Source organism: Rhinoderma darwinii, chromosome 6, assembly GCF_050947455.1.
Source record: "Rhinoderma darwinii isolate aRhiDar2 chromosome 6, aRhiDar2.hap1, whole genome shotgun sequence".
Taxonomy (NCBI): Eukaryota; Metazoa; Chordata; class Amphibia; order Anura; family Rhinodermatidae; genus Rhinoderma; species Rhinoderma darwinii.
Window position 1 is genome coordinate 53,313,217 of NC_134692.1, and position 17,238 is coordinate 53,330,454.

At 40.6% G+C, this 17,238-nt stretch overlaps 1 protein-coding gene across 1 annotated transcript; it reads left to right on the forward strand.

The window, feature by feature from the left end:
* The first annotated feature begins 287 nt into the window (after positions 1–287).
* On the forward strand, positions 288–10,800 carry DBR1 (debranching RNA lariats 1). Its single transcript, XM_075829730.1, has 9 exons — positions 288–385; positions 1,505–1,759; positions 2,704–2,828; positions 4,387–4,467; positions 5,487–5,572; positions 8,204–8,428; positions 8,649–8,729; positions 8,829–8,974; positions 9,789–10,800. Exons 2-9 carry the CDS (start codon positions 1,563–1,565, stop codon positions 10,444–10,446), a joined length of 1,599 nt encoding a protein of 532 aa, XP_075685845.1. The 5' UTR covers positions 288–385; positions 1,505–1,562; the 3' UTR covers positions 10,447–10,800.
* Positions 10,801–17,238: the final 6,438 nt, after the last annotated feature.

Below are 17,238 nucleotides of genomic sequence, written 5' to 3' on the forward strand. Positions count from 1 at the left end.
TTGCTTATCAGTCGTGCGTTCCACTTACACTTCCGTGTGCTCGTAGGATATCACGTGATCAATCCTCTACTACAATCACGTGACATCAGAAAAGCTTTCTTTTTGCGCTTTATTTTGCCCTTTAATGTATACAGCTCTGATCGTTATTTATTAGTAACTCTATGAGCACTATGTACACTTTAGAATAGCCCTATCACTTTAATTGCTCAAGTACAGTAGTTCGAACGTAAAAACGTACAGAATTGCTACCAATGAAGCGTTAGCCAATAGAAAACGTTCACGCCTTCCGCGTGACGTCATCGCGCACAACCGACAACTTCCTGCTTTACGGAGAGGGCTTCGCGCAGGCGCCTTGCATCAGTCAGAACTTGGAGTGATCGTGCAGGTAAGAGGAACGATGTGCGGAAGATGTATGGATTGCAATAAATGGTCTATACGATGAATACAATGTATACGTCCCGCTCATACACAGCTGCGCCTACCAATGCTGATTCCAAACTGGTACCTTATTTTGTGAGATCAGAGCCTGAGGGTGGGATGTTTTTCTTCTAGCATGTTTACTGTTTTTGTTACAGGCATGATTCATATAGATTTACGGATTGTGTATCATTCTAGCCATACATGGTGCAGTAGTATCTGAGGATTTGAAAAAGAGGATCATGTGATCATTCATTGTAAGCAATAATAAGATCTGTTGATATGTTTAATATATATATATATGTGTGTAATAGTTATTGATCACCGGAAAAGGCGATCATTAATGTTTATCGTTATGTTGCTTAAACCGTCGCTTGAGACGAATGTGCATTTTTTTTTTATCACCATGACATTTTCAGCTAAATTGCACCATGTATCGTTTGCTTAAAGTGTCTGCCCAACAACTACGTTTCATAGTTTATATATAAGAAAGTTAAGGAACTTGGTAAATACTTTGCGTTACTTATCTTGTACTAGTTCTAAAGTATAGCCCAGTGCTGCAATCACAATTCTGCAGGCTTCAGAGCTGAAATCTTCTAGCATTTGCTGCTTGATTAGTGTCTGCACAGAATTTACTCTCGTGATTTGCATTCTGGGTTGTGAAGTCTTTACATCAGGTTACATACAATGAAGTGGTTATCGATAAGCTTGTTGACTGTTTCCAATAGCAGCCTGTAGACCTGTCAATGTAGCTGCAGACTATATTACAGACTGCTGTAACTCAAGATAAGTGATAATTTGCTAATTCAACTTGTCGTGTAGTTCAATACTAGAGTTAAACTGTAAGAGCATGTTCACGTAGATTTCAGACATTTCTGAAACCTGAAAATCCACTCTATACATTTTAATTGTAGAGACATTTATGCAACAAAATCTGCCATGTGTGAATATTCCCAAAGACTGTTTTAAAGGTGAACATACCCTTTATAATGGGGGACATTTAGGTATGCTGTGATAACATGTTTGCTGAGGTTTTTTTCTATTGTGGATACCTATCATGTAACTCTTTCTATTTGGCTTTTTGCAGATGGCAGTGTAAGGAAAGATCTTTCCTCTGAACTCTGTATAGTAACTGAACGACAGCCATGAAGATTGCAGTGGAAGGTTGCTGCCATGGTGAGCTCGATAGGATCTATGAGACTATCCAGTTCCTCGAGAAGAAAGAGAACACTAAAGTAGATCTCTTGCTCTGCTGTGGCGACTTTCAAGCAGTGAGGAATGAGGGTGACATGAAATGCATGGCCGTGCCTCCAAAATACCGCCAGATGCAGACTTTTTACAAGTAAGTCCACGTCACATACCTACCACTGAAATGGCGGTAACAATGGGACTTCAGATAGATCAAGGGGGTATTATGGTTTCATCAAAAAAGATTATTCATTGTATAAAGAAAAGTTGTACAAACGTATTAATATACTTTCTATATCAATTTCTCATGGTTTGTAAGATCTCTGCTTGCAGTCATTAAAAGGGTTGTCCGGGCATGGGGCAGTTTCTGATACTGATGACCTATCCACATCATAGGTCATCAGTATATGATCGTGGGGGTCCGACACCCGGATCATCCACTGATCAGCTGTTCCGGCTGCCTCTTGGCATTGGATATCCGTGCCGGAAACAGATGGCTCTGGTCACAGTATAGTGGCCGTGCTTCAGTACTGAATAGGAGCAGAGTTGCAGCACTACCGCTATACAGTGTGTGGAGCCATCTGCTTCCGACACCGGCCACTGCATAAAATACGGTGCCCAGAGGCCCCCACCGATCATATTCTGATGACCTATCCTGTGCGAAGGTCATCCGTATGAAAAACCACCACGTGCCTGGACAACCCCTTTAAAAATGGACCTTGGCTCATTAGTTACAGTACAGTTATTAGAGCTGTGTCTTGTAATGATCGCGCACCTGCGTGATCATCACATGACCCAGATAGTTTTCTATAGAAGCAAGCCATAAAGTTGAGCAGATTTAGCCCAGGGCTCCATGGCTACTTTGGGTTGCTCGCGAGTCTCCGTAAAATCGTGGCTCGTCATAAACCTCAATGTTTCCCTATAAGGGAAAAGGTCGCAGGCAACTTGAATTTCCACCAATACGCAACTTCACATAGGAATACATCATAAACTAATACTGATTATACACCGCACATTGGTGACCGTACTTGTGTATTAATGCGTGTCTGTTAGGCTGTTTTTTGTTTTTTTTTCGTATTGATATATTTTGTTTTGTAGGTATTATTCTGGTGAGAAACAAGCTCCAATACTTACCATCTTCATTGGAGGGAATCATGAGGCTTCAAATTACCTCCAGGAACTGCCCTATGGTGGCTGGGTTGCACCAAATATATACTACTTGGGTATGTATAGATTTTAAAATAAGTTCTTAAGTCAGTGGTTCATTCTTTGGTGCAGTTATTATGTTGTAAAGGGAATAGGGTTCAATGGTGATCTAATTTCAGTATGTTCAGGTGTTGTGAAACGATCTCAAAGGGGTAATCTGACCACTAACATTGACGGCATATTGATAGGATATGGCATTCATGTCTTGGTGCTGGTCCGACCCCTATTCATACCTAGAATGAAGGAACAGTGCTAATCCTGACCAGGCGCTTCGTCTGGTATTGCACAATGCCGTATTAAGTTGACTGAAGTTGGGTTGCAGTTCCTAAATAGCGCAGGGTCGGAAGTGGCGCTGTGTAAGAGAAAACCTAACTGGGTTGCTTCATTCAAGGCATCTGTGGGAATCCCAGAGGTTGCATTCCCATTGACCAGACACAATGCATATCATATTATTGTTCCATCAATGTTCTCAAAATACCCCTTTAGGTTACGTCCACACGGGACGGGAATGCTGCAGTTTTTCCGTACAGCTTTGTGGGTGGTAAATCTGCAGCGGAATACAGTAGCGGACCTGTAGATAAGATTTTAACAAATCTCATCCAAATGCTGCAGAAATTGACGTGCGGTGTGGATCTTAAAATCTGCAGCATGTTAATTCTATCTTGGAATGAGCACGGATTTTGTTGCAGATTTTCAAAGGGAAAGTTAAAATCCGCAATCAAATCCTAGTGTTGCAGATTACATACAGAACCCGCAAGTGTACGTTTCATTTTAAAATAATGGGGGGAAGCAAATTTGGAAAGATCTGGTCCAGGTGGTTGGAGACCTCGGATACTGCGATCTAATTCTTGTTATATTACTGGCTGGGATGGGATCAATGTGGGAGGAATGGAGCGCTAGGTTTTATGGTTTATAAATGTGTGTTTTCTAAGTTGTTGTTGGGCAATGACTGCGGTCACCTTTTTATTTTCGCATTTAACTGCAATGTATTTACCTTGATATGATATTCCTTCCTCAGGAATGTTAATGTATTATATATAATGGTGCCTTGTTTGTCGCCAACTAGCTCTTTTGGTTGGTAATTATGTTGTGCTTCTACTTGTACTATTGAAATTGGAGGAATAAAACATTTTAAAATAATGGGGGAAAAAAAAAAGTATACTCCCCTTGCTAGTATCCTGGCCCCCCGTGGTGACACTTCCTTAGTCCACGCCAGTCTGTTTACCGGCCTGCAGCGATGAGGTGTCGTTTTGACACCTGACCGTTGTAGCCAATCACCGGCTGCGGCAGTTGTGTCGACATGTCATCCCTGGCGAGCAGAGTCCGGTGGAGGGCAAGGGAAGCATCACCATGGAAGCATCAGGGGGGATTGGTAAGGCGAATATAAAAATCACGTAAATCCACACAATTTTGTGCGGATTTTCTACAGATTCTTGGTCGAATTTGCTGCAGAATTATCCGCAGCAAAGACAACCCATGTGTACCCGGTCTTAATGTCTAGCTTTAATAGGTACTTGGCCTGGTAGCGTTATATGCTGGAGTTTTGGTTATTAATTGCTGCTTAATCTTTTTCAGGATATGCCAGTGTTGTGAAATATCGTGGGGTTAGAATTGGAGGAATTTCTGGAATTTTTAAATCGCATGATTATAGAAAAGGTACATATTCAATTATAATTCAGATGAATGGTCATTTTATTTGACAATATGACGATCAGAGCTTATTGACTCTTATTCCCAAGTACATTCTACATGCATCATGACAATGAAAGGGCTCAAGAATATAGACACCATAGCAGGGGATCTTTTGCTTGGGAGTCCCCTCTATGAGCTGGAGTAAAGAGTCACTATAATATAATAGACTCCGTAAAACCATGCATTAGGCCCCATGCACACGAACATATTTTTGCGGCCGCAATTCACCCAAAATCTGCGGGTGAATTGCGGCCCCATTCAATTCAATGGGCCCATGTACACGACCGTGGTTTCCACAGTCTGTGCATTGCCTTGGAGCCTGGACCGCAAAAAGAACGGACATGAACGCACGCGGACATGTGCACGGCCCGTGATTTGCTGGCGGCCGCGGATGACACTCCCGTGTGCATGAGGCCTTACACAAACACTGGGGAGGGCCTCATTCTGAAAAGTGGTTGGCTACTTTGATCCCATTTTATATAGTACTTCTGTAGTTCTCCTTTAAAATTTATATAGATGTAAGTGGATTTAGCAAAATAACAAATACGATCTTGCTCCTATCCACGGGCTGTGTTTTAAAATAGTCTTGAAATTTTCATTCTAGTACAGACCTTTATAGTTAACCTGTATTCTGTATCTCTTCAAACATGTAATTCCTGCTTCCTACCCGCTGGTCTATAGATGTGTCCTATGTGGAGAAGAGCTAGCGGATATTCTAGGGATTATCCATAACATAGAGCTACCTACCTTGGACATCTAGAATAATTTTATTTTTTTATTTTTTTAAGTAAGCTTAATTGCATGGCCACTGTGACCATCATTGTGAGAAGTAGTCAGATAGATGTTGCAGGACTCTGAATTTAGCAGGAAAAATTATTTGACATTTACGATTCTTGTTTTTTGTAGGTATACTGATTTGGGAAATTCAGCCGGTTTTCCAATACATACATTAAAATAACATTTTTCTTATGTAATTTCTTTAGGTCATTTCGAACACCCTCCATACACAAAAGATACAATTAGAAGTGCATATCATGTGAGGAATATAGAAGTCTTTAAACTTAAGCAGGTAGGCAGATGGTTCTGCTATTCTTCCCAATGTCTACTTGAAATCTGCAAAATAATAAAGGGGTTTTCAAGGGATATACATTGATGACCTAGCCTTAGGATAGGCCATCAATGTGTAATTTGTGGGTGTCCAAACTTTTGGGATCGCCACCGATTAGCATATCAAAGTATTTTCCAGGTACAGTGGCGCTTCTATGAACACAGCTGTACTTGGCTCCATCAAACACAGAGATCCTCTGCCCTGCTGTGTGGGCTTATTCAGACGATCGTGGGGAATCTTAGACGTGAAAAATTTCAGTTTTTCACATCCGCGTTGCCCCCGTGCGGGTCCCGTTTTCACAGATCCCCATAGACTTGAAAAGTAGTTTATTAGTTAATTTCATAAAATAGTGGCTCTACCAGCCGTTGATACCAGACCAGGCTTAAGCAAGTGATTAGCGACAAGAAAGGTGGTATAGAGTGATTGATGTCTCCTTTCCACCCAAAACACCACCTATCTGCTTGTAGTATAAATAACGCTATATCTTTGCCATTGATAACTGTCTATCTAAATCCTACGCGTTTCATCATCACATACACGGTGATGCTTCCTCAGGGATTGATAGAAGTAGATTTATTTCAAATCTCGTTAAATTCAAAAGTAGTGAAATGATAACAATTTTGCAGCACTGGATAGCACTGTTTATGTGCTGATTCGTAACCTCCAGACGCATGCACGGCTCTGATACACTGGCCGTGTATCAGAGCCGTGCATGCGTCTGGAGGTTACGAATCAGCACATAAACAGTGCTATCCAGTGCTGCAAAATTGTTATCATTTCACTACTTTTGAATTTAACGAGATTTGAAATAAATCTACTTCTATCAATCCCTGAGGAAGCATCACCGTGTATGTGATGATGAAACGCGTAGGATTTAGATAGACAGTTATCAATGGCAAAGATATAGCGTTATTTATACTACAAGCAGATAGGTGGTGTTTTGGGTGGAAAGGAGACATCAATCACTCTATACCACCTTTCTTGTCGCTAATCACTTGCTTAAGCCTGGTCTGGTATCAACGGCTGGTAGAGCCACTATTTTATGAAATTAACTAATAAACTACTTTTTAATCGTTCTTCCAGGCGGTGAAACACATTTATTACTGAACGACATTCATTACCTATTTTTCAGTGAATCCCCATAGACTTGAGTCAATTGAGGATTCCGTGAAAACTGAAGAAAATAGGACTTGTTCTATTCTTCAACGGACCCTTCACACTTTCCGTTGAAACAAAGGCCGTGTGAACGGCCTCATTGAAATACATGTGTCCGTTGTCTTTACGGCCGTCACACAGACTTTTTCAACATTCGCCTGAATAAGCCCTTGGTATCAAGTGAGTTGGACACTTACTAATTATACATTGATGACCTATCCTATGTATATTCCTGGAAAACCTCTTTAATATTTCATGCGATGCCCCGATAATTTGCATCTTATACTGCTTAAAGAGGCTCTGTCACCAGATTGTGCAACCCCTATCTGCTATTGCAGCAGATAGGCGCTGCAATGTAGATTACAGTAACGTTTTTATTTTTAAAAAACGAGCATTTTTGGCCAAGTTATGACCATTTTCGTATTTATGCAAATGAGGCTTGCAAAAGTACAACTGGGCGTGTTGAAAAGTAAAAGTACAACTGGGCGTGTATTATGTGCGTACATCGGGGCGTGTTTACTACTTTTACTAGCTGGGCGTTCTGATGAGAAGTATCATCCACTTCTCTTCAGAACGCCCAGCTTCTGGCAGTGCAGATCTGTGACGTCACTCACAGGTCCTGCATCGTGTCGGCACCAGAGGCTACAGATGATTCTGCAGCAGCATCGGCGTTTGCAGGTAAGTCGATGTAGCTACTTACCTGCAAACGCTGATGCTGCTGCAGAATCAACTGTAGCCTCTGGTGCCGACACGATGCAGGACCTGTGAGTGACGTCACAGATCTGCACTGCCAGAAACTGGGCGTTCTGAAGAGAAGTGGATGATACTTCTCTTCAGAAAGCCCAGCTAGTAAAAGTTGTAAACACGCCCCGATGTACGCACATAATACACGCCCAGTTGTACTTTTACTTTTCAACACGCCCAGTTGTACTTTTGCAAGCCTCATTTGCATAAATACGAAAATGGTCATAACTTGGCCAAAAATGCTCGTTTTTTAAAAATAAAAACGTTACTGTAATCTACATTGCAGCGCCTATCTGCTGCAATAGCAGATAGGGTTTGCACAATCTGGTGACAGAGCCTCTTTAATAGACAACTGTCCAGGCATTTAGAAATCCAAAGATTTTAAGTCCGTTCCGACTGCAGTTATCCCCAAAATCCCACTCCAGTTATCAGCAGGAGGGCTATTGAAGCAGTTTACAACACCCCTGAACTCCATTTCAGGGCAGTCTTTAGGGGCATCATGTAGCTTCTATATAAAGCACACCTGTCTCAGGACAGCTACAGATTTGTGTTAGTCAAGGAAAGAACATTTTAGTTTCTTATCGACTTATGAGCGTCTTTTAGACTTTTTTTTGTTGTATTATCTATATGCAATAAAATAAAAAAATGTATGTAAAAATACTAATGATGTAATCTGCTATGATGTACTTGCAGGTAAAAGAACCCATGGATGTGTTTCTGTCCCATGATTGGCCCCGTAGCATCTATAACTATGGGAATAAAAATCAACTCTTGAAGAAAAAGGAGTTCTTCACACAAGAGGTAGAGAGCAACACCCTGGGCAGCCCGGCCGCCTGTGAGCTCCTCAATCACCTCCAGCCGTCATTCTGGTTTTCTGCTCACCTCCATGTTAAGTTTGCTGCTTTCATGCAACATCCAGTAAGAAAAAAAATTCACTTTTATTGTTTGTAAACAAAATTAAAAAATTATCCTGTTTATTTCGAAGTTTGTCATCTTTGTGGTTTCCACCCCGGGATTAAATTGAGTACATCGAAGTCAAGAGCCTGAATTTCGTTTTTAGTGCATGTTTGTCTGTTATGAGCTTTACCCAAGAGGTCCCATTCCATGATATTTGACCAGTTTATATTTAATTTTCCAGAATAAAGACGATGGCAAGTTACCTAAAGCAACAAAGTTCTTGGCGCTTGATAAATGCCTACCACGTCGGGAATTTCTCCAGGTGAGAATGATTTACTGGTGTCTGGACTGGCTGTGGAATCTTCTTATGATTGTCATTTATTTCTCCTGTGAAGCTTATGAAAATATATATTTTTCCTAGATTGTAGAGGTGGAACATGATCCAAGTAAGCCAGAACGACTAGAATATGACCTAGAATGGCTGTCCGTTCTTAAAGCGACCAAAGACCTTCTGAATGTTACATCAAATACATGGAATATGCCTGAGAACAATGGTCTACACAGCAGGTGAATGTTTTTTTGTTGTTTTATAGTATACGTGGTGGTGGTGGTGATTATGATGATGAGGATTTGCAGAAAAACATCAGGATATTTTTCCATTACAAATATAAAATTGGATCTAACTTATTTTTCTTCAAAGCTTGTCAGGACAGGCATTGGTGGTATATTGCTAGGATATGCCATCAATGTCCAGTAAATGGAGGTCCAACCAATGAGACACACTTATTGTTGTAACAATGTGGTTGTGGCTGTAGGAAAGTGCTGTGCCGCTTCCTTTCTTGTCAGCTTGGCTTCCTTCAGAGGCCAAATGGTCGGTCCGTTATACACAACAGCCGAACATGCGACCTATCGGAATAGGTCTAGAGATCGGCAGTTTTTTTTTTTTTGTATCCGCTATCAAAGTTGCATCACAATTGTAACTATATTTTGGATACCGCCTTATACCTCATGCAAATAAGCGTGTTCATTTTGGCTTGCAATCCAGTGCACAAAATGTAACCATGCTGAATTCAGTCCTTCTAAGGGAGAACTCGGTCCCATAGTATGCGATGGAGCATGATGCGAGATTGGGATATTTGCAGGTGTATTTGCCAACATGGTGATATGCATAGCCCTATTGAAATGTAGTGACACCGTATTAGAGATCCATGTGTGGCCTCACGGATATGCTCTGTATTAGTTTCTATTGGAGAACTTTAATTTAAAAAAAGTAGTTATAGAAACAAAAAAACACAATTCACAACTTACACTAGATACAGATCTCACTTGCTGCATAGTTGAAAAATGAACATTACACTAATCTTTGGTTTTTACCATTTAGGTGGGATTACAGCACCAGTGAACAAACCAAACAAGAAGTCCTGAATGACCTATGTAATGACCTTAGTATCCCTTACAACTTTAGTGTCACTCTACCATGTTATAACCCGAACAATCCTCAGCACAAGAGGGTGGCATCCCATGTAGTTAATCCACAGACAACCGAGTTCTGTGCCCGTTTTGGACTTATTGACCTCAATTCCAAGGTCCGCCAATATGAAGAAGGTGGAGAATTTGATGCAACAGAAGATAATGATGACAGTGGTGGTTCTGTGGAAGATCCTAGTGAATACAGCACTGATACCTCTGTCCTCTCTTCTTCAATTAACCCTGATGAGATCACTCTGGAGGATGATGAGAATGAAGAAGACATCTCTGTACAGTCTGTGGAGCCCTCACCAGAATATACCCCAGATACCCCAGACTTGTCCATTAACTTCTCTAACATTCGTGTTCTTCCTGATTCAATGGCTGTCTCATCTGACGATGCTATGGATTCAACCAATGATGAGATGGAACGGTCCGAGAGCAGTCAGACTGAAGGGGAAGGAAGAAACCCTGAGAGACCGCTCAAGAGATTAAGTGATGAGAATGGGCGAGGTAGTGTGATGATTAAAAGACGGAATCAGGCCATTTACACAGCTGAAGACGATGAGTAAATGAACTGGGTTATAGAACATGGACTTTCTCCCAAGCTTTGTCACATGCCGCTAGCTGCAAGAAGGTCTGCAGTGTGCCCCAAGTTTAAAAGTTTATTTGACTGTTTAATGTTTTAATATTTTTCCATTATGGAAATATGTCTGGCACAAGGTTTGTGTTCCTTTTTTAAAGATTTTATATTTTTGAGTTCAATCTGCCCATCTTATTTCCCTTATGAATAAGAGTCCTGTGGCATGACAAGTTTCCAGGGTTTAAAGTATACTTTTGAATTATTTAGTAACCGTATTTTAATATTTCTTTCTTAAAGTGTATGGGCAAATTAATTTAAGAAAAAATAAATCCGGACTCTTAAATTGTTGGTGTATTTTTTGACTTGCGTTATTATTTTATCGACTTTTTAATGTAAAATTCTGCTGTGATGTCTTTAAAAAGAAAATAGTCAGAATGATCTCCTCCTGCTATATCGCATCACATAGGTGACTTTCGTGATCTCATATTGCTGCTGATTTCTAGAATGAAGTTGCTCTCGAGCAGTGCTTCTCAAAATGAGGTGTTCATCAGTTATTGTGAGGAACATCTGGAGCAGTTTTGTGCTGTTATTATAACTTCTCTATGATGTGATTGTAGCGGTGTTATAGTGTGCTTACTGCTGGAGAAGGAATTGGCTTCTGTCTGTGATGGCCACTTTATGGGGGGGGGGGGCCCTGATGGTCATTGTACCGTGAGTGGGGGGCTGATGGTCTTCGAGCGATTTCCGCCTCTGGCCTCCCATTGAAATCAATAGGAGGCAGAAAAAAAGCGCTCGTTTGGAGTGATTTTTTTTTTTTTTGCCTGCGGCATTTGCATTCACTCCAACGGCTTTAAAAAAAGAAAAAATCGGGCAAAAAAAGCGTCAAACAATGCTGTCAATTCAAAATTCCTGAAGAAATTGAGGCAGACTTTTTCTACCTTACAAAAAACGCTGTGTGAACATACCCTAAGGGCTTATTCAGACGAACGGGATATACGCGCGTGATTTTCATGCGCGTCGCACGGACCTATAGTCTATGGGGCCGGGCAGACAGTTGCGTGATTTTTACGCAGCGTGAGTCCGCTGCGAAAAACTCACGACATGTCCATTCTTTGAGCGTATTTTGCGCATCACGCGCCCATTGAAGTCAATGGGTGCGTGAAAATCACGCGCACCACAGGGAGGCACTTCCGTGGGACACGCGTGATTCGCACAACAGCTGTAAAAAGGATGAATGAAAACAGAAAAGCACCACGTGCTTTTCTGTTTACAAACATCCAAACGGAGTGTCATAATGATGGCGGCTGCGCAAAAAGCACACAGCCGTGCATCATACGGAGCTGTCAAGCTACTTTTGCGCGCACAAACGCCACATTTTTTTGCGCGCGCAAAACGCACATGCTTGTGTGAATCCGGCCTTAGAGTGTAATGCTTGTTTTTAGCCATTTTTTTTGTCAACAATTTTTGGTAAGTGTGACCCAATCACGGCCCAGAACAGATGCGGCGAACTGTCAAAAAAGGGTCCAGTAAGCCAATACACCTCACTACTTTTCGCTCAATGACACTATAAGAGCACGGGTGAAATTTGGCCTTACACTAGTGATTTTGATTGACCAAAACCATATTTAGAGAATTGTCTTTTTTTTTTTTTCATGCACCGAACGATCATATTTGAGAACGACTAATGCCCAAAATCAGCCTGGGACTTGATCTGACGTGTTGGATTCTTTTGGTTGTGATGAGTCATTGAGACAGAAAAGAAACCCTTAATTTTGTATGACTAATGATATGTAAAAAAACATGTGACAACAAATTTTGTTATGAAATGAGCGTTCGATAAAATCCACTGGGGGGCTTGTGGACCAATGTCTCCTTGTTAATTTCTATACGTTTTCCTGGCTGTGAAAGATTTCACACATTTCAATTGCCATAGTTTTGAAACGTTGTTGCGCGTCTGTTACTGTCATCTGTTTGGCCAATCAACTATGGATGAGAAAATGGCGACCTTTAAGTCGTTTAAAATGACGATATATGCTTTATAATTGTTCTTAATTTTCATTTACCAAAGTCTATATTCAAGTGCAATGGGGCATTAACTACTCATAAAATAAGGGGTTTGTCGCCCCATATGTATTTCACATACCCAAAGATCATGTAGACTAAATTTCCACACTAATGGCTTACAGGATTGGATTCCATCAGCAGGAGGCAGGTACCATTATGCTTTCTCATTCCTCCTAAATAGCACGTGTGGATGTAAACCTTGAGGCCAGCTATACACATTAGTTGTTGGCCAAATACCTCTCCCTCCCCCAAATTAACATGCACGTTTATTTTAGTAAAGCTCTCACCTTGGGGAACAAAGATTGAAATCCAACATGTCCAATCCACTTTCCCCTAAATTTGCCATTGTAATCATACACAGATTCAAGTGTGAAATCTGCAACATACTCTAATATATGTGAGAATATTATTTTTTTTCCGGATGGGAATGAGTAGTTGTAACACACCATTCACTTGAATTGCACTGTAATAATGTTCTGTGTGGGATCCACTGTGTTTAAATACACCCAAAAAGATTACACAAATAGTTTCTGTATTGTAATATTACGACTTTCTTGTCAAACTTTGAAGTATGGTCATTAGGAGAGTGGACAGGTACCCATGCTGTTGGATTTAACCCCTCTCTGCCCTATGACATATTTACGTAATGAGAACTATACGGTTCATGTGACATTATGTAAATGTACGTCATAGCGATGCCACAGGTACAGGAGCCCTGCTTGCGGTGAAAAGGCTAACACTAACCCCCATTATTACCCCGGTACCCACCGGTGCCAGGAAGAGCTAGGTACGATCCAGTACCTGACCATTTGTCGTGATGGTCGGGCACTGGGGTGACCGCAGGCTGGTATTATTAGGCTGGGAAAGGCCAAAACCAGTGACCCTTCCCACCCAGGTAATGCTAGCCTGCTGCTGCTGTGTTGTATCTGGCTGGTTATGAAAAATGGACAGCACGATGTGGGGTTCCCCCATTTTTATAACCAGCTAGATACAACATAGCAGCAGCAGCCTAGCGTTACCAGGGTGGGAAGGGTCACAGTTTTTGGCCTTTGCCAGCCTAATAATACCAGACTGCGGCCACCGCAGTGCCCCTCTTGTCACTACAGATGGTCGGGTACTAGATCATACCCGGCTCTTCCTGGTGGTGCTGGGTACCAGGGTAATAACGTGGATTAGTGTTAACCTCTTCATGTCTAACATTAATGTAGTTTTTTTCAAATTATTTAAAAAACAAACAAATAAGATACAACAGCAGCAGCAGCAGGCTAGCATTACCAAGGTGGGAAGGCCCACAGTTTTTGGCCTTTCCCAGCCTAATAGTACCGGCCTGCCGCCACCACAGTGCCCGACCATCACTACAGATGGTCGGGTACTGGATACCTCTGCACCGCCTAACACTAAGCACCACCTTAGTAATGGACGCTGTCAATCAGCCAGCAGCCATTTCTAGGGTGGTAGTAATAAAAGTTTCGAAGAAAATACAAAGACATTGAAAAAATATTTTATTTAAATAAAACCCCCCCACACAACCCTCATTAACCATTTTATTGAAAATAAAAATAAAAATCAGTCATCGAATCCGACGTAGTCCATCGACCGAACCTGTACAAAAACACACAAAAAAAACATTAGTAACACATGTGGTAGGCTTAGATACAGGGCCCATGTGTAATATTGTCTGATAGACCATGTATCTAATCCTACCACAAGGTAGGTAAGGGTGGTAAGCTTAGATACAGAGCCCATCAGACATGGGCCATGTATCTAAGAATACCACATGGTAGGCTTAAAAAGGAGAGATAGAAGCAGCACTCAAAAAAACTCTGGTTTATTCATCCAGCATACACTGCAACGTTTCACCTTCTCTATGAAGGCTTTTTCAAGTCAGGTGTGTTAAAGCATACACGTGTATATATAGGGGGCAAAGCCCAGACAATCAGTGTTACAAATCAGTACATAATTAATAAAAAATATAAAAATACATAAATATTATAAATATAAAGTGACAAGTGAAACAAAATTCAGATAGTGAACATGAGTTATGACATGATGCAATAATGCAAACAGATGATGCAACATGGCTAACATATAAAAATTGATCTTTATAATTGATTAAACCAACACAGTGTAATTGATTAAAAATGAGATCAGCTGGCACTCACCGATCTATGAAAGGAAAAAAGGTAATCATGAGACTCATATGTAACGCACGTAATCGTCCATAGTCATCCAAACTGGCGTTAAACAAACCATACTGCGCATGCCCGCAGGGAGCGCATAGATTGGATAAACTGAACGTCAAATCAAATAACGTCAAGGAAACATGGAGCAGCAGAACCTCAAGTATGTCTCGCGAGATTCAACTATAGAGGCGTCATCACTTGTTTGGTATTCAAAACCGCCATCTTTAAAGAGGGAATATCGCAATCCCAGCCAGGTAAATCCATAGTTTAACCATAACCTATTTTTGTTACATAAAAGAGGATAGTTATCTCAAAAGGGAAATTTATAAGATCCAACATGTCATTCCAACAAGAGGGAAAACGGTCCGTTCGCATTTACGAAAACAAGGTCATTTAGGCAATTTTCGTTCAGGCACTTACAAGGTATTCAACATCCCGGTACAGATTACATCTCTCATTATCCATAAGAGAGTAACCTGTCTCCAGTCACCACATAGACCTCCAGCGGATATATCATCCCCAAGAGGTTTTATAGTGGGTACTAGCCAAGAGGCGAATAAACCTAATTGACTCCATCAGAGCGAGTCATATTCTAATGACTATTATTATTAAAAAAGTTTATTAGTGCCATCACTGCTGCCAAACGAGACGCCACCGACCTCATAGTGGATACACATACAGGATCAGAATTAGTCAGATTTATAATATAGAAAAAATGGACAGATTAATCCAAGGGTATTATTCATACTCATGTGGTACCGCTGCACCACATGACCAATAGAAAATTCAAAAAAATTACATTCATTATATAATTTTATCAACATAAATGCAGTCTAGAAGAACAACAGTCACATGAGTCCAACGATTCCTTCTTCCGATCGTGTGATTCCAATAACAATTATGAAGTAGTCCTTAAAAAAGAAGAAAAAAGGAGAATGTCACTATACAGTCACCTTGGCATATATAATCAAAATATTAACACACATATTATATTCCAAATACCAGCCATGTATGTGTCAACAGGATTTATTGGAAGAAATACAGGCCAAAAGAGCAAATCCAGATGTATTAATGTATACAAAAATAACATACCTCCGTTGTCCAAATGAATTTAAGTGAGCCTAACACTAACCTTATCTATATACATTGAGCGGATAATCCACATTCAGACCATAAGGATGTAAGGAATTAAGTTTTGTAATCCACTGTATTTCACGTTGTTTTAAAATCAGTTCCCTGTTACCTCCCCGTTTTAATGGGGAAACCCCATCAATTATGGTAAATTTAAGTTGCTGCACTGTGTGTCCAGTTTCAGCAAAATGTCGTGCTACGGGCAATTCCACCTTTTTGGTCCTTATACTAGATTTATGATTGTTCAATCTCAAACGACATTCTGTCGTAGTCTCACCCACATAGATTAAATCACATGGGCACTGTAGTATGTATATTACATATTCACTTCTACATGTGTAGAAGGAATTAATGTTATAGATTTTATGTGTCTTGGGGTGGGTGTAGACATCCCCCTTAATCATGAGGGGACAGTTGTCACAGGAAAGAAGGGAAACATCCCTTGCGTGTCCTGCAAGCCTGTCCGCCATGTATACTGCCAACATCTGTTCTGACCAATTTGTCTTTCAAATTACGACATCTTTTGTAGGAAAATAGAGGAGGGGAACAAAATTCTGAAACCTTATCATAAAAGTTTCCCAAAACGTGCCAATGTTTTCTAATGATTCCTGCAACATTAGCGCTCCCAGTGCTAAAAGTAGATACCATCGGGAGTCTTTTATCCTTAGTTGTTCTGTCTCTTTTCTCACTCAAAACTTCCCTATCCAATTGTTGTACCCTATCTAGATGTATTTTAACAATCTTTTTCGGATAACCCCTGTTTAAAAACTTATGCATCATCTCATTTAGTCTGGTATCCAGATCATTTGGGTCATCCACTATAGTGGATATAAAGACGTTATAAAGTGGATATAAAGACGTTATAAAGATCAATTTTTATATGTTAGCCATGTTGCATCATCTGTTTGCATTATTGCATCATGTCATAACTCATGTTCACTATCTGAATTTTGTTTCACTTGTCACTTTATATTTATAATATTTATGTATTTTTATATTTTTTATTAATTATGTACCGATTTGTAACACTGATTGTCTGGGCTTTGCCCCCTATATATACACGTGTATGCTTTAACACACCTGACTTGAAAAAGCCTTCATAGAGAAGGTGAAACGTTGCAGTGTATGCTGGATGAATAAACCAGAGTTTTTTTGAGTGCTGCTTCTATCTCTCTTTTTTGGATACACGTTTATGCAGGGAGAGGTCACTCCCTGTTTGTAAGCTGAGCACCAGCCTTAACAGGCAAGGAATCACAGTGCTGCTCCTACCCTTGATTTGTCTATACACATGGTAGGCTTAGATACAGGGTCCATGTGTGACACGGTCTGCTAGACCCTGTATCTAAGCTTACCACAAGGCAGGCTTAGATAGAGGACCACAGCAGACAGTAATCTTATACAGT

Coding starts and splice junctions, on each gene's coding strand:
- DBR1 (XM_075829730.1), top strand. CDS start 1,563: ATGAAGATTGCAGTGGAAGGTTGCTGCCATGGTGAGCTCGATAGGATC. Junction 5,573..8,203: donor AAGTCTTTAAACTTAAGCAG/GTAGGCAGATGG, acceptor ATGTACTTGCAG/GTAAAAGAACCCATGGATGT. Junction 8,429..8,648: donor CTGCTTTCATGCAACATCCA/GTAAGAAAAAAA, acceptor TTAATTTTCCAG/AATAAAGACGATGGCAAGTT.